Here is a 21046-nt window from a genome sequence, read left to right on the forward strand (position 1 = left end):
GCTGAGGAATTGGGTGCTAATTTCAACACTGCTCTATGTAACACAGGTCCTTTAGGTTGATGGAATCAGACATTAGGTTTCTGCTGTTTCTCTGGACAGGGGTGATTCCAGGCCACTTCAATCGTATCCAATCAGGGAATAAGACCTGAATGGAAAATGTGTTATTATTTCCCACTTTCATGAATTTCAATATCTCTGATAAATTGAGTGGGTTGAAAGGGATTTTACCGTAGGCCTTGTATTTGTGTTTGGATATACTGTACTTTACCATCAACGTTTATTTTCTTTTTGTCAAATGCTGATGTTTCATTGAGTTTCACAGTGCAGGGCTGTAGAGGTCATACCAAAGTGAAATGTTAAATGTGATATGTCAGTAATGACTTTCCTGATCTCATTGTGTGTCCTTGTGCCCACAGATCTACATATTTGAGAACAATATTTACTACCAATCAGATGTGAAGAGCAACTCCCTCAGACTGACATCGTCTGGAAAGGAAGGGGTCATTTTCAATGGGATCGCTGACTGGCTGTACGAGGGTAGGTGGGTCGTTCCACAAATAGAATACATTTTGCGCCCCTTTGATATTTGAAGTAGAAATTGGGCAGCAATATTTAATCTTAAATGCCTGTTATATTAAATGAAGTGCCCTTTAATATAGACCACACAGAAAATGTTATCAGCTTTTTTATATGAATAAAAAGACTTCTAAAGTGCCAACATTCAGCATTTTGGCTTGTCCCTCTGTAGCCTCCGTGACTTCTATGAAGATTTTAACCCACTTAACCCCAAAATATATCAATTTTTTCACAATCCTCTGCAGTTGTGATGTAGTGCAAAATTCTCTAAAACGACATTGGCTTATGGTAGAGAAATTAACATTACATTTTCTGGCAACATCTGTGGTGGAAATTCCTGCGGTCAGCATGCCAATTGCACGTTCCCTCAAAACTTGAGACATCTGTGGCATATTGTTGTGGGATAAAACGGCGCATTTTAGAGTGGCCTTATATTGTCTCCAGCATAAGGTGCACCTGTGTAATGATCATGCTGTTTAATCAGATTCTTGATATGCCACACCTTTCAGGTGGATGGATTATCTTGGCAAAGGAAAAATGCTTACTAACAGGGATGTAAACAAATGTATGCACAACATTTGAGCAAAATAAGCTTGTTGTGCGTATGCAGTGGTGTAAAGTACTTAAGTAAAAATACTTTAAAGTACTATTTAAATAGTTTTTGGGGGTATCTGTACTTTACTTTACTATTCATATTTTTAACTACTTTTACTTTACTTCACTACATTCCTTAAGAAAATAATGTCGTTTTTTACTCCATCAATTTTAACTGACACCCAAAAGTACTCGTTACATTTTGAATGCTTAGCAGGACAGAAAAATTGACCAATTCACGCACTTATCAAGACAACACAAATGCATCTATTGTAAATGATATCTGAGTGTTGGAGTGTGCCCCTGGTTATCCATACATTTTAAAAGCAAGAAAATGGTGCTGTCTGCTCTGCTTAATAGAAGGAATGTTAAATGATTTATACTTTTACTTTTGATACTTAAGTATATTTTAGCAATTACATTTACTTTTGATACTTAAGAATATTTAGAACCAAATACTTTTAGACTTTTACTCAAGTAGTATTTTACTGGGTGACTTTTATTTTTACTTGAGTAACTTTCTATTAGGGTGTCTATACTTTTACTCAAGTATGACAATTGGGTACTTTTTCCACCACTGTGCGTATGGAACATTTCTTGGATTTGTTACTCTTCTATCATCTGTACCGTTGTGAAGAATTATCTTTGTAATTGTTTACTGTTTGGGCATTTTTGCCTTGATATGGACATTCAGGGCCATATTAACTAAGCGTGTGTACCCAGCAATGTATAAAACACCAAAAGCAAAGCCAAAACATGAGACTATTCATTTAAAGTACAGTTTATAATTACTTTATTCTTTCTATTGATCTTTATTTGACCTATTTGTTATTTCACCAATGTTTTAATACCCCTTTGAAAATACAGTTGCAAAGTAAACTTGGCCCTTAGCCATCAATAAAATGCAATTGTGTTTGTTGTCCGTTGCTTATGCCTGCTCATAGCATAACCCCACCGCCACCATGGGGCACTCTGTTCACAACATTGACACCAGCAAAGCACTCGCCCACACAACGCCATCGGCCCGGTACAGTTGTAAACAGGATTCATCCTTGAAGAGCACACTTCTCCAGCATGCCAGTAACCATTGAAGGTGAGAATTTTCCCACTGAAGTCGGTTACGACGCCAAGACCTTGGTGAGGATGACGAGCATGCAGAAGAGCTTCCCTGAGACAGTTTCTGACAGGTTGGGCAGACATTCTTTAGTTGTGCAAACCCACAGTTTCATCAGCTGTTCAGGTGGCTGTTGTCAGACGATCCCACAGATAAAGAAGCCGGATGTGGAGGTCCTGGGCTGGCATGGATACATATGATTTGCGGTTGTGAGGCCGGTTGGACGTACTGCCAAATTCTAAAAAATTACATTGGAGGTGGTTTATGGTAGAGAAATGACCATTCAATTACCGGGCAACAGCTCTGGTGGAAAATACTGCAGTCAGCATGCCAATTGCATGCTCACTCAAAACTTGAGTCATCTGTGGCATTATTATTTTTTTGTCCCCAGCACAAGATGCCCCTGTGTAAAGAGCATGCTGTTTAACCAGTTTCTTCATATGCCACACCTGTCAGGTGGATGGATTATCTTGGCAAAGGAGAAATACACACAAACAGGGATGGAAAAAAAATTGTGCACAACATTTGAGAGTAATAAGCTTTTGGTGCGTATGGAAAATGTTGTGGATCTTTTATTTCAGCTCATGAAACATGAGACCATAACACTATATATATATATATGAGAGAGAGAGAGAGAGAGAGAGAGAGAGAGAGAGAGAGAGAGAGAGAGAGAGAGAGAGAGAGAGAGAGAGAGAGAGAGAGAGAGAGAGAGAGAGAGAGAGAGAGAGAGAGAGAGAGAGAGAGAGAGAGAGAGAGAGAGAGAGAGAGAGAGAGAGAGAGAGAGAGACCTAATCAACATCTCAAATGTTTGACATTATGTTGCCATAGACCGTTAAGTACTGTTAACTGCACTCGAACATCATGCTTGAGTTGTCGCAAAACTTTAGAGATCTCTATTTTTTTTTTTAGCACACTATCGACATATGGCGTTCTCATATGGAACAGTACAGATGGAAACTTCAGGAAAGATGATTATATCAACTATTATCTCAAGGTGTTTTCACACTAAATTTCCATATGCAGTGTTTGCTGTGAATGAAGTCTCCGCGAATGAGGGAACGTTGCCTTTAAATTTAAATTACTCTATAATGTGGATCTTACGCAATACTTCAGTTATACGGATTGAATCCAGCCCTAACACTACTACATGGCCATTTTGTTGGAGAATACAGTGCCTTCTGAAAGTATTCACACCCCTCGACTTTGTCTACATTTTGTTGAGTTACAGTCTGAATTTAAAATGGATTAAACTGAGATTTTTTTACACACAATACCCCATAATGTCAAAGTGGAATTATGTTTTTCAAAATGTTTACTAATGAATTAAAAGTGAAAGCTGAAATGTCTTGAGTCAATAAGTATTCACCCCTTTGCCATGGGTAACCTAAAAAAATGTATGAGTAAAAATGTGCTTAACAAGTTGCATGAACTCACTGTGCAATAATAGTGCTTAACATGATTTTTGAATAACTACCTAATCGCTGTACCGCACACATACAAATATCTGTAAGGTCCCTCAGTCGAGCAGTGAATTTCAAACACAGATTAAACCACAAAGATCAGGGAGGTTTTCCAATGCCTCGCAAAGAAGGGCAACTGTTGGTAGATGGGTAAAAAAAAAAACACAGACATTGACTATCCCTTTGAGCATGGTGAAGTTATTAATTACACTTTGGATTGTGTGGAAGGAAACAGTTAGTGTTTAATGGCTGTGATAGGAGAAAACTGAGGATGGATCAACAACATTGTAGTTAATCCACAATACTAACCTACCAGACGCGCTAAATGGCTTTTATGCTCGCTCAGTAGCCGATGTGAGCAAGACCTTTAAACAGGTTAATATTCACAAGGCCGGGGGACCAGACCGATTACCAGGACGTGTACTCAGAGCATGCGCGGACCAACTGGCAAGTGTCTTCACTGACATTTCCTACCTCTACCTGACCGAGTCTGTAATACCTACATGTTTCAGGCAGACCACCATAGTCCCTGTGCCCAAGAAAGTGAAGTTAACCTGCCTAATTAACTACCACCCCCTAGCTCGCACATCGGTAGCCATGAAGTGCTTTGAAAGGCTTGTCATGGCTCACATCAACACCATCATCCCAGAGACCCTAGACCCACTCCAATTCGCAAACCGCCCCAACAGATCCACAGATGACGCATTCTGAATCGCTCCACACTGCCCTTTCCCACCTGGACAAAAGGAACGCCTACTACTATGTGAGAATGCTGTTCATTGACTACAGCTCAGCGATCAACACCATAGTGCCCACAAAGCTCATCACTAAGCTAAGGACCCTGGGACTAAACACCTCCCTCTGCAACTGGATTCTGGACTTCCTGACGGGCCGCCCCCAGGTGGTAAGGGTAGGCAACAACATATCTGCCACGCTGATCCTCATCACAGGGGCCCCTCAGGGGTCCGTGCTTAGTCCCCTCCTGTCCTAACTATTCACCCACGACTGCGTGGCCAAGCACGACTCCAACACCATCATTAACTTTGCTGACGACACAACAGTGGTAGGCCTGATCACTGACAACGATGGGACAGACTATAGGGAGGAGATCAGAGACCTGGCAGTGTAGTGGCGCTACAGAGGGTAGTGTGTACGGCCCAGTACATCACTGGGGCCAAGCTTCCTGCCATCCAGGACCTATATACTCGGTGGTGTCAGAGGAAGGCCCAAAAAATAGTCATAGACTCCTGTCACCCAAGTCATAGACTGTTCTCTCTGCTACCACGCGATACCGGAGCGCAACTCTAGGTTCAAAAGGCTCCTTAACAGCTTCTACCCTCAAGCCATAAAACTGCTGAACAATTAATCAAATGGCCACCCCCCTCCCCACCCTTTGTTTCTACACTGCTGCTACTCGCTGTGTATTATCTATGCATAGTCACTTTTCCCATACCTTCATGTACAAATTACCTCGACTAACCAGAACCCCCGCGCATTGACCAGTACCCCCTGTATATAGCCCCGTTATTTTATTGTGTTACTTTTTATTTTATAATTTACTTTAGTTTATTTATTTGAAAATAATAATGAAAAGAATTTTGAAAATAATAATGGGCAAATGTTGCACAATCCAGGTGTGGAACACTCTTAGATACTTACCCAGAAAGACTCACAGCTGTAATCGCTACCAAAGGTGCTTCTACAAAGTATTGACTCAGGGGTGTGAATACTTGTGTAAATTAGATATTTTTGTGCCTAAAAACAAAAGGCAAACATTTCTAAAAACATGTTTTCACTTTGTCGTTATTGAGTGTGTAGATGGGTGAGAAAAAAAATATATTGAATCCATTTTTAATTCAGGCTGTAACAAGTCATGGGGTATGAATACTTTCTGTATTTAATTTTCTCGAGATCTGCAATGTATTTGTTGTATATTCCTTGTGTCTCTTTACAGAGGAGATTCTCCAGTCGCACATAGCACACTGGTGGTCACCGGATGGAGAGAGGTTGGCCTTCCTGGTCCTCAATGACACTCTGGTGCCCAATATGGCCCTTCCTCGCTTCACTGGCGCTTCATACCCCAAAGGAAAGCAATACCCCTACCCTAAGGTAAGCAATAGCCTTAACCTGAGATGATGTAGAAGTACATTGTCTGCTGCCACCCACCTATCTAGCTTCGATTGGTGGAATGAAACAAATTGACACTACTCCAAGATAACTCTTGAGTACTCTGAGATTACAGTAAGATAAAAAAAACTTTTATTTAACCAGGTTGGCCAGTTGAGAACAAGTTCTCATTTACAACTGCGACCTGGCCAAGATAAAGCAAAGCAGTGCGACATAAACAACACAGAGTTACACATGGGATAAACAAACGTACAGTCAAATACACAATAGAAAAGTCTATATACAGTGTGTGCAAATGTAGTAAGATTAGGGAAGAAGGCAAGAAATAGGCCGTAGTGGCGAAATAATTACAATTTAGCATTAACACTGGAGATGATGATGTGCAGAAGATGAATGTGCAAGTAGAGATACTGGGGTGCAAAGGAGCAAAAAAACAATAACAATATGGGAATGAGGTAGTTGGGTGGGCTATTTACAGATGGGCTATGTTATATATCTCTAGTCATTCAATCAAAACCACAAACTGGGTTTCGGGAGTATGACAAATGAACATTCCTCTTGAGCTTTTAGAAATCACAATTAGATACACTACCGGTCCAAAGTTTTAGAACACCTACTCATTCAAGGGTTTTACTTAATTTTTTACTATTTTCTACATTGTAGAATGACAGTGAAGACATCAAAACTATGAAATAACACATATGGAATCATGTAGTAACCAAAAATGTGTTAAACAAATCAAAATATATTTTATATTTGAGATACTTCAAATAGCACCCTTTGCCTTGATGACAGCTTTGCACACTCTTGGAATTCTCTCACCAGCTTCACCTGGAATGCTTTTCCAACAGCCTTGAAGGACTTCCCCCATATGCTGAGAACTTGTTAGCTGCTTTTCCTTCACTCTGTGGTCCGACTAATCCCAAACCATCTCAATTTGGTTGAGATCGGGGGATTGTGGAGGCCAGGTCATCTGATGCAGCACTCCATCACTCTCCTTCTTGGTCAAATATCCCTTACACAGCCTGGAGGTGTGTTGGGTCATTGTCCTGTTGAAAAACAAATGATAGTCCCACAAAGCACAAAACAGATGGAATGGCGTATCGCTGCAGAATGCTGTGTGTAGCCATGCTGGTTAAGTTTGCCTTGAATTCTAAATAAATCACAGACAGTGTCACCAGCAAAGCACCCCCACACCATGACACCTCCTCCTTCATGTTTTGCGGTGGGAAGTACACATGCAGAGATCATCCGTACACCCACACAGCGTCTTACAAAGACACAACGGTTGGAACCAAAAATCTCCAATTTGTACTCCAGACCAAAGGACAGATTTCCACCTGTCTAATGTCCATTGCTCGTGTTTCTTGGCCCAAGCCGGTCTCTTTTTATTATTGGTGTCCTTTAGTAGTGGATGTTGATGTTGAGATGTCTGTTACTTGAACTATGTGAAGTATTTATTTGGGCTGCAATTTCTGAGGCTGGTAAGTCTAATGAACTTATCCTCTGCAGCAGAGGTAACTCTGGGTCTTCCATTCCTGTGGCAGTCCTCATGAGAGCCAGTTTCATCTTAGCGCTAGATTTTGGTTTTTGGACTGCACTTGAAGAAACTTTCTAAGTTATTGAAATGTTCCGTATTGACTGACCTTCATGTCCTAAAGCAATGATGGACTGTCGTTTCTATTTGCTTATTTGAGCTGTTCTTGCCATAATATGGACTTGGTCTTTTACCAAATAGGTCTATCTTCTGTATACCCCCCCCCCACCTTGCACAACACAACTGATTGGCTCAAACACATTAAGAAGGAAAGAAATTCCACAAATTAACTAAGAAGGCACACCTGTTAATTGAAATGCATTCCAGGTGACTACTTCATGAAGCTGGTTGAGAAAATGCCAAGAGTGTGCAAAGCTGTCATCAAGGCAAAGGGTGGCTGCTTTGAAGAATCTCGTGTAAAATATATTTTGATTTGTTTAACACTTTTTTTGGTTACTACATGATTCCATATGTGTTATTTCATAGTGTTTATGTCTTCACTAATATTCTACAGTGTAGAAAATAGTAAAAATGAATAAAACCCTTGAATGAGTAAAACTTTTGACCGGTAGTATAAATGTACTTTGAGTTATTTACACTTTAAAACAGCAAATACATTACCGTATCACTATAATTCTAAACTTCTATTAAGCAACGATTTCACCGAACACCGGGAACTCATGGTCACCATCCTGATTGAATAAGACCCACGGCATGTCTAAACTTCAAGGTACAGGAAGATCCATCCAAACGGTGTCCCTTTCCTGCAGCAATTAAGACTTAAACTCCCCACCAGATGTCTGATGTTCCCCCAGTCCTGGGTGCGTCCCAATGTACACCCTTTTCCCTATATAATGCACTAATCTTGACCAGGGGCCAATGGTACCAATAATGTGCTATGAAAGGAATAGGGTACTATGAAAGGAATAGGGTACCATTTGGGACACAAACCCTGTGTCCTCTGTTTCTACATTGATAATTAGATAACTGAGGATACATAAATGATCCCTCTTCCTGCTTTTTGTCAGCCTCTTGCAACACAGCACTGTGGCCCAGTGTGAGGCCAATCCGGCCATGTGTTCTTGGCCCAAGGTTAAACTAGAAGCGACAGAATCCATACCGAGGGTGAGAACCAGTAGAGCTTGGCATATGGCATTTAAGGTTGAGTGCCAACAGTGAATATGACACTGAATGTAGAAAAAGCATTGCTACTCTATTAGGGAGGATTAGCAATAGAAAAGGTCAATACAATACTGTGCTGTAGCAGTGCCTATAAGAGGACTATTCATTCTCTATGGGGGCTTATTCAGGCTTTGGTTCATATCTTCATGCATTGTTCAAGGCCAACCTTTGTGATTCTTATTCAGGTTTAAACATGGTTAGGCTAAATCCAGTGCTGCGTGTAAATGAGGTGATAACTTTAGTCATGCTGTTTTTCTCATTTTCTTTCATAACCATTAACATTTGTATCACCGTTAGATAAAACGAGTTGATATTATGCGTTGTATTGTTTAAAGCCATAGCTATTATTCATTGTTAGGGCATGTGTTCAATGATTCTAATGTGTTACTATTATCATCATCCATTGTTTCAGAATGTTTTGAAGTTGTTTTTTATGTTGGTAGCACATATACAGTATAATACTGCTCTACATAACTACAATGTAATTATGCAATTGTTTGTTTAGTCAATATGGTGATTGGCTTCGTGTGGTGTTTTTAAATCTGTGATTCATAATGTTTAATGGTGCTACAATATCTAAAAGACTGACTCTGTTTTCAGGCTGGCCAACCCAACCCAACAGTGAAGTTATACGTGGTGAATCTGTACGGGCCGACACACACACAGGAGCTCACACCACCAGACAGCCTCAAACTAAGGTGTGATTTACTGCCTGGAATAATGAAAACACATATTGGAAAGTTCGCTATTTGGAGGGACTAGGTCATGATACATGTTGCAGATAATAACAACTTCTGTCCGTTCTCTCTCGTAGGGAGCACTATGTGGCAATGGTCCATGTTTTAGACAATAACAACTGTGGTTGTTCTCTCTCGTATGGAGCACTATGTGGCCATGGTTGATGTTTCAGGCAATAACAACTGTGGTGTTCTCTCTATTAGGGAGCACTATGTGGACATGGTCCATGTTTCAAACAATAACAACTGTGGTTGTTCTCTCTAGTAAGGAGCACTATGTGGCCATGGTCCATGTTTCAGACAATAACAACTGTGGTTGTTCTCTCTCGTAGGGAGCACTATGTGGCCATGGTCCATGTTTCAGACAATAACAACTGTGGTTGGTCTCTCTAGTAAGGAGCACTATGTGGCCATGGTCCAAGTTTCAGACAGTAACAACTGTGGTTGTTCTCTCTCGTAGGGAGCACTATGTGGCCATGGTCAATTGGATCAGTAAAACCAAGACGACGGTCAGGTGGATGAACCGTGCCCAGAATGTGTCCATCCTGACCGTATGTGAGACCACCACGGGGGCCTGTGTTAAGGTGAGAGGCATGCTGGGTAGGGGGTGGGGGTGGGGGCTTGGTAATGTTGAGACTAGGTCACACTCACCCTGGGGGGTCATTCTGTTATTGTGTCAGTGGGAGGACAGAGCAGACAATGCATTGACTTTATTACTGCTATGCTACCAAAGGGAGAGATATCATTGACTTGAATGCCTCATCTGACAGTACTGTATCAGCTGTTGTGCTTTTTTTGTGTGCTTTTTACTATGCATGCTAAAGGACACTTGTGGAGGGGTGCACTTTTTCTGTTCTGTTTATCCACCACTTTGAATACAATCTTGTGGCATTTATCAGATCAACTCACACAATAAGTCATATTAATTATTCTATTACTTTCAACTGGGAAGCCTTTATTACATGATCATCTCAGCAAACTGTTTTCATTAAGTAAAGACTTATTCTTCCCACTATTTGTTTTGATGGCAATGATTGCACAGTGTTATTATAAGCTATGTCTGGAAAAGGGCAAAGCTGCGGTCCCCTGTGGGGAAAACATGGGAGTCTATTGGACACGGTCCAGTTCAACTGTCCCAGGGTCAGGCCCCACAGACGGCTGGACCACAAACAAACAGATGCTCCAGCCAAGAAGCGGCTCCGCCTGGGCGCAGACTCAATTTCTCTGCCAAGGCTTTTGTCCTTGTTTCCAATGGGTTTTAAATTAAAGAGCACAGATTCCGGATTTCCCCATTTGGCATTTTAACCCTAAAAGCACCAACAGGGGGTCAAAAAATATCATCATTTCGAATCCTCTTTCTATACTCGGTCAAGCAACTTGTTACCAACAACAAAAAACTACATTTATTTAGATGTTTGTGTTAAAATGGAGGAATGAAACATAATCTGTCTTTTGTATTCTAGCGATGTGTGGTAGTATGCAAATGTTCGGAATCAATACCGAATTTGGGGCATAGCAGCTACTATATTAAAAATAATATAAATATATATATATATATATATATGTAAATGTAAATACATATTTAGCTTTCAGTTAATTTCTCTACACCAAGTTGAGAGTCTCATCGTTCAGATACAACTGAGTTGATCGCCCATAGCATTCCAAATTTAGAGCTAAAAGTCTGATGCCACCATATCGTCTTAATCGGCCATGTCAGTTGACACTTTAGGTCCTACCAGTATCTCAGATTCGCCAATTTCTCAGCCTCTGAGTATTACAGAAAAGAAATACTTTGAATAAATAACAGACAAATGTTACTTGTGTTACAAAAGGTTAATAAAATAAAAAGTGTTAGAGTTTGACAGAAAGTGTCATTTATTTTTTTGAAACGAAAAACAAAACACTTTTGGTACTTTTAGGGGTTGAAATATGTTGGCGCTTTTAGAGTAAAAGTATTGGGGAAGAAAGGGAATTGAGTGATTTTGAGGGACTTTGTGGGATGCTTAATTCCAACCAGGCTCCACGGCTATTCAGGTTTGCTGAAGTAGGTTGGGATGTAATATGGGACATATTATAAATCGGTACATAATATTAACTGTTGACATTTTGGCCTTTCTATTTCAGAGGCATGAGGAGGCCTCAGAGCTCTGGCTTTCAAAGCAGGTAAAAAAATCTTTACTTTTGTCAGTAATGGCCAAAATTATCAAATCAAAGTTCCATTCAATCTTATTCAATAGATCTTTGTTGTGCACTCATAGTAGTGAATGGCCTAAATTGCCATTACACTTGTACCGATGTAGGATCTTAATTTGATTACTCTTTTGCTGCTGAGAATTGCAAACTTCTAGTGTATTTGAGTTTTAAAAAGGCTTCTAAAGTTTATAATTTCACTTAGAAATGTCAGACTTGATTTGCCCTAACGGAAAATATATCAATCCCTACAAAAATGACCATCAATTATAATCCACATAATAATTCATATTTCCAGGATTCTTTTCTTGCTGTAGTAAACTGGTTTAAATGAAGATCCTACATCTGTATATTACTAGTGTATTTTACACAATCTCTATGATCATGTAATGACGTCATAACACTCTAAACTAAAAATGTTTGCTGTGTTTGTTTCGGCAGAACCAGGAACCAGTGTTCTCCAGGGATGGCAGCATATTTTTCCTGACAGTGCCCGTCAAGCAAGGCGGGCGCGGAGAGTTCCATCACATCGCCATGTTCACCACACAGGTACTAGGGTCACGTCACCATGGTTACATTACTGATGAGGGTCACTCATGTCACCATGGTTAACACTCAAAGGGTTCTGTTACCATAGTTTCCACTGGGGTGAGAGTAATATCTCCATGGTTACAGCACAAGGTTACTACTGTGTGCCCATAGTGGTGAGCATCATCTCTCAATGGCCACTGTACTTTTTTGCAAATATATTATGTGATAACTCAATGAAAGTGGCTTCAACCACATCAAATTGCAATCCTTGCTAGTGACCAGTACTTGGGACGTATGATGATGATGATGATGATCTTGATGAGGATGATGTGATGACTCTGAAAACAGGAAGGCTTTTTTAAAATAGATATTGTAGATCACTCTCATAATAGCTTATTTCGTGTTTCTCGTCTCCTTCCTTGCTCCAGTTCAGAGCAGATCAAAACGAGGTCCGCCATCTAACATCAGGAAACTGGGAAGTAACTAAGATCCTGGCCTATGATGAGAGCAACGACAACATGTGAGTGTCTCTTCTGAACTGTGCATAATAAATCAATAATGAGGATTTAGGTATTTAGTACATACAGTGAGGTACACTTTTTTGGGGACAGTGACACTTTTTGTTTTGGCTCTGTACTCCAGCAATTTGGATTTGAAATGATGCAATGACTATGATTAAAGTGCAGACTGTCAGCTTTAATTTGAGGCTATTTTCATCCATATCGGGTGAACTGTTTAGAAATTACAGAACTCTTTGTACACAGTCCCATTTAAGGGAACCAAAAGTATTTGGGCACATTTACTTATGTGTTTTAAAGGAGTCAAAAGTATGGTATTTTTGTGCCCATATTCCTAACACACAATGACTACACGTTGTAAACTTTCATTCATAGTCTAGGTTGGAGCAACCTGATGATGGGTATATTGTCAAAAGGTGTATTGGAGGTGAAGTCAGGTGCAGGAGAGCAGAGTATAATGAACAGGTGCACTTTCATTATAGTTCCAAAACGAGAGCACTACATAAATCAAACATGCTCAAAAAACGGTACATAAAAGTAAAGCGCGTAAACTAACACCACAATAACATGAAACAATTACACACAAAACATGATGGGAAACAGAGGGTTAAATACAAGTAGCTTAATTGGGGAAATGAAAACCAGGTGTGTATGGAAACAAGACAAGACAAATGGATATATGAAAAATGGAGCGGCGATGGCTAGAAAGCCGGTGACGTCGATCGCCGAACGCCGCCCGAACAAGGAGAGGAGCCGACTTCGGCGGAAGTCGTGACATATGGAAAATTTTAGTATCATGTAGTTGCCTACCCTACCCTATTGTTACATTGAACTGGGTGAATGGTATATTAATGACAGTCATCCAACATGCTGTTATAGAAATAAGGCTATGCTCATGAAAAAAATAGTCCTCCCTCATCATAAACGGCACTGACCTCCACTGTTTTGAATACTTGCACATTAATGTGGATGCTACCATGATTACGGATAATCCTGAATGAAACGTAAGTAATAATTAGTGAGAAAGGTAGAGCGGCATAAAGATCATACCCCCAAGAAATGCTAACTTCTCACCATTAACAATAAAACGGAAGCTTAGCATTTTTGGGGGATATGACATTTATGCCTCTAACTTTTTAAATCATCATGATGATTTTGCGGGGAACACTTTGCTTCTTGAAAGTCCAATATCTTGAAAACTTGACTGCTGACATGCAAAACATTTTGGGAATGTATCGTCAGTGGACTAATGAAACCTCATATTAATTATATAATTTCAAATCCGAATTGCTGGAGTACAGAGACAAAACAACACAACATTTATTGGTAACACTTTTTTTGGATAGTCCATCTGTAGATGCACTATAGACTATCTACAGACTCGGTAACATTTCAACTATCTACTAACCCTAACCTTAGTCCTATTCTTAACCCTTATCCTAACCCATAAACTTAACCCTTACCCTAACCCTTATTCTAAACCTAACAGTATATCTGGCAAGTAGTTGCTTATCAAAAGATAGTATGACCATCTGTAGAGCATCTACAGATGGACTATCCAAATAAAGTGTGACCAATGTGGCACTGTCTAAATATTTTTGCAACTCACTCTATATGAGTCTTATATGGATAGGTGACAGACAGTTGAGCATCTGCAGCCATGTTGATATGAGTCCCATATGTAATAATGCCTGCATTGACTATAAAATGACATGAATCATAATTCAACACATTCCTCATCAGTTCTTGACACAAAGGTATCTCATACATATGCAGCAACTCGTCTGGTCGACAGATCACATTATGTGCATGTATGGAATGATGAATGAATGCTGTAGAGGAGATGACGACAGCACAAACAGAAAACATCATTGTTGTCACAGTGAACTTGATTGTATGTTATGAGGGGCTTTGTGTCATTACTCTTGTAAGAGTTGTGGTGTCAGGTACATTCTGAATCAAATTCTCAGGCCAATGTAACTGAAAATCATAGACAGCACACCATAGTGCATGGTGGGAAAAGGAGGTTTAAGAACTGACATTGCATTTTGCATCGTAAAACTTAGAACCTTGAGTGTGAAACTGTATAGTACCTGTATTAGCATGTTATTGTAGCTTGATAGGCAGATTTTTCTTTTCTCAATAAACCTCACTAATAAACCTCATGCATATTGCCTCAAGACTGAGTGTCATTTGGATATGAAGTACACAGACAAATGCTGCTTATTTGAAAGTATCAGATTTATTTCTCATCTAAATATGACATGTTGCTGGCACAAAGCTGAGCTTGAGAGTGTATTTATGGCATAACCTTGTTAGCAAAGGTCACCGGATTTCTTTGAGACTCAATTAACTTGTTTGTTTCTTCTATACAGATATTTTCTCAGCACTGAAGGCTCACCGCGAAGAAGACAGCTTTTCAGGTGACTCATTTAGCAACCAGTCCTTGCTTTTGACAGCTCCCCTTTGATTTACAGTCCCTCTCATATTCTGTAATTTTTCTTTTTGCGAAGAACATGTCATAACAACAGTAAACATCTGAGGTTTTGTGCTTACATAAATATAGAGACACTCTGATGTAAGATCGTGTAGACTGGATGATACTTCTTTTATAAAGAGTATGGAGGTTGCACAGGCACATTAGGTTATGATAATTACATTTTTCAACAAACCTTTTCCAAATTCAGCTGCTCTTTTGATAAGGGAGAATCGGCTTAATTACATTTAAAATGCTTTCAGGTGAACCAATGACGTGAAACTCCCAACCTCAACATTGCTTGTCTCCTCATTTATGTAGAGTGTAAATATCATGTGCCAACTGCAAACACCACAGGTGCTAGATACTCTATAGGACTGTTCTTTAGGGTTTGCAGTGGATGTTAAAACGGCCGCCTAATCTTCCGTCTTCCCATTCCTTTCAGTGTGAAGACTGTTGGGTTGTTCCCTCGACACTGTCTGACGTGTGAGCTTAATAAGGCGCACTGTCTGTTCTTTAATGCTGAGATAAGCCCCAATGATAAGCATATCATCCTCCACTGTAAAGGTAAGCTAGCCGAGCTAAATGCTGAGTTAGCTAAATGCTAACTCAGTGCACTGGATTCCACTCTTTACTACCAAGATAGCACTAGCAGGCCAATGCAAAGTACACTGTAAAAGTTATCCAGCTTAGCTAAATGCTAACACAGACAGTCCATTGTATAGTAGTGCTCCATAGCGCCAAGACAGCACTAACAGGCTAATGCAAACATGTCATTTTGCACTTTAAATGTTAGTCAGCTAAGCTAAATTCTAACACAAGCAGTGCATCATTCTGAAGGCTAATATTGATCTACATGCTAGCACCCCTCATCTGTCTTTGTTGAAGCTAGACAAATATTGATAGAGCTTAGGAAACCAAAGCATCAACTTTCTTTGAGAGGTAATTTAAAGACATTAGGAACCAACATCAACCAACCATTCATTATTTGAAACTGTGAAGTTATGCCAGCTAGGTCATTTGTTAAACCCAACCAATGCATCATCCGCTTAGACTTAGATACATATAAGATATATTATCAGATCCAGCAAAAGTACAGCATTTCCCCTAACTGCTCACTGTTTCCCTGTAAGGTATATCATATGCTATCAGAGAATAGCCAATCCAGCAAACACCAATGTGATAGTAGAATAGTAATGCTAAAAGCGAACATAACCGGCTACTAAACATACACTGAAGAGATACGTTAGAGACACAAACAGAATGTGATTTTATACCAGGGATATACACTACCGTTCAAAAGTTTGGGGTCACCTGGAAATGTCCTTGTTTTTTAAAGAAAATCATTTTTTTTGTCCATTAAAATAACATCAAATTGATCAGAAATACAGTGTAGCCATTGTTAATATTGTAAATGACTATTGTAGCTGGAAACAGCAGATTTTTTATGGAATATCTACATAGGCTTATTATCAGCAACGATCCCTCCTGTGTTCCAATGGCGCGTTGTGTTAGCTAATCCAAGTTTATAATTTTAAAAGGCTAATTGATCATTAGAAAACCCTTTTGCAATTATGTTAGCACATCTGAAAACTGTTGTTCTGATTAAAGAAGCAATAAAACTGGCCTTCTTTGACTAGTTGAGTATCTGGAGCATCAGCATTTGTGGGTTCAATTACAGGCTCAAAATGGCCAGAAACAATTAACTTTATTCGGAAACTCTTCAGTCTGTTCTTGTTCTGAGAAATTAAGGCTATTCCATGTGTCACATCTGTCAGAAGGATTGGACCAAGGCGCAGCGTGTAAAGTGCTCATCTTCTTTTATTAACGTGAACACTTAACCAAAAAACAGTACGACAAAACAGTTCCGTAAGGTACACAGACTATACGGAAAACAACCACCCACAAACCCAAAGGAAAAAACAGGCTGCCTAAGTATGGCTTACAATCAGAGACAACGAAAAACACCTGCCTCTGATTGGAAACCATACTCGGCCAAACATGGAAAAAGAAACATAGAAATTGAAAACTAGAACCAAAATCCCCTAGAACCAAAAACCCCCAAAACACACAAAACAAACACCCCCTGCCACGCCCTGACCATACTACAATGACAACTGACCCCTTTAATGGTCAGGATGTGACACCATGCGAAAAATTACCAAGAAACTGAAGATCTCGTACAATTCTGTGTACTACTCCCTTCACAGAACAGCGCAAACTGGCCCTAACCAGAATAGAAAGAGGAGCGGGAGGACCCGGTGCCCAACTTAGCAAGAGGACAAGTACATTAGAGTGTCTAGTTTGAGAAACAGACACCTCACAAGTCCTCAACTGGCAGCTTCATTAACCTCTCTTGGGTATGTGGGATGTGACCGTCCCACCTGTGGGACACACTCCCAACAACCAGTGAAATAGCAGGGCGGCAAATTCAAAACAACCAAACCAAAATCTCATAATTCAAATTTCTCAAACATATGACTATTTTACACCATTATAAAGATACACTTCTCCTTAATGCAACCACATCGTCCAATATCAAAAAGGCTTTACAGCGAAAGCAAAACATTAGATTATGTTAAGCCACACAGCCATTTTTCTAGCAAGGACAGGGGTCACAAAAAACAGAAATACAGCTAAAATTAAGCACTAACCTTTGACGATCTTCATCAGATGACACTCATAGGACATCATGTTACACAATACATGTATGTTTTGTTTGATCAAGTTCATATTTATATCCAAAAACAGCATTTTACATTGGCGCGTGATGTTCAGAAAATGTTTGCCTCCCAAAACTTCCGGTGAATGTGCACATTAATTTACAGAAATACTCATCATAAACGTTGACAAAATATATAAAAATGATTTAAAGAATTATAGATACACTACTTCTTAATGCAACCGCTTTGTCAGATTTCAAAATAACTTTACAGAGAAAGCACATTGCTCAATATTCTGAGTACAGAGCTCAGCCATCAATGCAAGCTATACAGCTACCCGCCAAGTCATGGCATCAACAAAACTCTAAATTAGTGTTATAAATCTTTCCTTACCTTTGCTGATCCTCGGCGGAATGCACTCACGGGACTCCCACTTCCACAAGAAATGTTAATTTGTTCGATAAAGTCTATCATTTATGTCCAAATACCTCCGTTTTGTTGGTGCGTCCAGAACACTATTCCAAAGGCACGATGCGGGAGCGCAAATCAATAGACAAAAAGCTCAAAAGTTCCAATCTTTGAAATGTAATTTAAAGACATTAGGAACCAACAGGCAGATTTCAGATCATTTAAATACAATAGAAATAAAAGTGGACCCAGCACACTTTAGACAGGGTCCCATCCACATCCATCATCTGTTTTCTTCCTTGCAGGTAAGAGCTGACCTATTTTACTGCTAAGTTGTTAAAGCCCATGGCTCTTAGTTTGATTAACAGAATCTCATGATCCACTGTATCAAACCCCTTTTGGAGATCTAACATAACCATACCACAAAATTTCCCCTGTCTACTTCCTTATGTGGTCAGTCAGATATAGTAGGCAGGTGTCAGTGGAATGTGATTTCCTGGAGCCAGATTGGAGCTCATAGAATAGGTTATGCCAGGAAATATAACTGTCAATCTGATTGAACATAATATTTTCCAAGACCTTTGATAAAGCACACAGGGTTGAGACAGGCTGATAGTTTCCATGATCTAACTTATTCCCTTTTTTTGTGTAAAGGAATGACCCTTGCAAGTGTTAGTTCGCTGTGAAAACACTCTAGTTCAATAAACAGATTCACAATCTGAGTTTCACAGGGGGTGATAATTACCGCAGAATCCTTTAGAAATCTCTATATATAGTGTGCGAAGCATATTCAGCACTCCATCCAACAAACTGTGCTAGGAGCAAAAGTTATTTATGCAAATGTATTTCTATTTCATTAAGGTATGACTTTGTCAAAAGTGTTAAAAACTGTTTTTCTCTTAAAGGAAAAATCCACCCAAAACTACTCATTCTTTTAATTTTCAGTGTTAAATAACACTATTTTTTTGTTGGTTGGTAGCAACATGAAAAATAGTTGTGGAAATCTGTTGCAGCTCAAGTCGACTACAAAATCCACAATGCAATGCTCTATCTATGGGCTGGGTGGTTAGCTAGATATAGTAGGTAGCTAGCAAGCTAGCAAGCAAACTAACCTACATGCAATAATACCAAAGACAATATCAGCATGTAAAGTTGCTAAACAAACTGCACAATCAATTTAAGAGTCTACAATCTCACCATGTTCAACCTGCAGATCGATGTGCCTCACAGAGTGGAGTCTAACATTCGCAACGGCAGATATACTTTTGAGGACATGGGAAACGTTGCCCATGCAACAATTCTGGGACAAGGAGCACTTTGTGAATGGGAGTCTATTGTGCACTAAATCAAAAACACAACATTAGCACAAATTTCATCAACAAGAAGTACAACATTACAAATCTTTTTAGAGATGTGAGATAATTAAGTTCCTATCTGTAATATCATATACAGTGCCTTGCAAAACTATTCATCCCCCTTGGCGTTTTTCCTATTTTGTTGCATTACACACTGTAATTTAAATAGATTTTTATTTGGATTTCATGTAATGGACATACACAAAATAGTCCAATTTGGTGAAGTGAAATGAAAAAAATTACTTGTTTAAAAAAAAAATGTGCGGAAAAGTGGTGCGTGCATATGTATTCCCCGCGTTTGCAATGAAGCCCCTAAATAAGATCTGGTGCAACCAATTACTTTCAGAAGTCACATATTTAGTTAGATTGCACACAGGTGGACTTTATTTAAGTGTCGCATGATCTCGGTATATACACACCTGTTCTGAAACGTCCAAGAGTCTGCAACACCACTAAGCAAGGGGCACCACCAAGCAAGCAGCACCATGAAGACCAAGGAGCTCTCCAAACAGGTCATGGACAAAGTTGTGGAGAAGTACAGATCAGGGTTGAGTTATAAAAAAATATCAGAAACTTTGAACATCCCCCGGAGCACCATTAAATCCATTATTAAAAAATGAAAAGAATATGGCACCACAACAAACCTGCCAAGAGAGAGCCGCCCACCAAAACTCACGGACCAGGCAAGGAGGGCATTAATCAGAGAGGCAACAAAGAGACCAAAGATAACCCTGAAGGAGCTGCAAAGCTCCACAGCGGAGATTGGATTATCTGTCCATAGGACAACTTTAAGCCATACACTCCACAGAGCTGGGCTTTACGGAAGAGTGGCCAGAAAAAAGTAATTGGTTAAAGAAAAGAATAAGCAAACACGTTTAGTGTTCACCAAATGGCATGTGGGAGACTCCCCAAACGTATGGAAGAAGGTACTCTGGTCAGATGAGACTAAAATTGAGCTTTTTGGCCATCAAGGAAAACGCTATCTCTGGCGCAAACCGAACACCTCCCATCACCCCAAGAACAGCATCCCCACAGTGAATCATGGTGGTGGCAGCATCATGCTGTGTGGATGTTTTTCATCGGCAGGGACTGGGAAACTGTTCAGAATTGAAGGAATGATGGATGGCGCTAAATACAGGAAAATTCTTGAGGGAAACCTGTTTCAGTCTACCTGAGATTTGAGACTGGGACGGAGGTTCACCTTCCAGCAGGACAATGACCCTAGGCATACTGCTAAAGCAACGCTCGAGTGGTTTAAGGGGAAACATTTAAATGTATTGGAATGGCCTAGTCAAGCCCAGACCTCAATCCAATTGAGAATATGTGGGATGACTTAAATATTGCTGTACACCAGCGGAACCCATCCAACTTGAAGGAGCTGGAGCAGTTTTGCCTTGAAGAATGGGCAAAAATCCAAGTGGCTAGATGTGCCAAGCTTGTAGAGACATACCCCAAGAGACTTGCAGCTGTAATTGCTGCAAAAGGTGGGGGGGGGGTGAATAGTTATGCACGCTCAAGTTTCCTGTTTTTTTTTCTTATTTGTTGTTTGCAAATATTTTGCATCTTCAAAGTGGTAGG

General features: G+C 39.8%; 1 protein-coding gene across 4 annotated transcripts in view; it reads left to right on the forward strand.

Annotated features, from left to right (window-relative positions):
* The window catches only part of LOC106581700 (inactive dipeptidyl peptidase 10), a 318157-nt gene that overhangs the window by 282846 nt on the left and 14265 nt on the right, over window positions 1-21046 (forward strand). For all 4 annotated transcript variants that reach the window (XM_014163942.2, XM_014163943.2, XM_014163945.2 and 1 more), the window contains exons 8-16: window positions 417-537; window positions 5699-5853; window positions 9191-9288; window positions 9788-9911; window positions 11452-11490; window positions 11959-12066; window positions 12477-12568; window positions 14942-14989; window positions 15488-15609. In XM_014163942.2, the coding sequence (XP_014019417.1) occupies window positions 417-537; window positions 5699-5853; window positions 9191-9288; window positions 9788-9911; window positions 11452-11490; window positions 11959-12066; window positions 12477-12568; window positions 14942-14989; window positions 15488-15609 (907 nt within the window). The remainder of the gene's footprint in view (window positions 1-416; window positions 538-5698; window positions 5854-9190; window positions 9289-9787; window positions 9912-11451; window positions 11491-11958; window positions 12067-12476; window positions 12569-14941; window positions 14990-15487; window positions 15610-21046) is intronic.

This window comes from Salmo salar, chromosome ssa21 (genome assembly GCF_905237065.1).
Source record: "Salmo salar chromosome ssa21, Ssal_v3.1, whole genome shotgun sequence".
Taxonomy (NCBI): domain Eukaryota; kingdom Metazoa; phylum Chordata; class Actinopteri; order Salmoniformes; family Salmonidae; genus Salmo; species Salmo salar.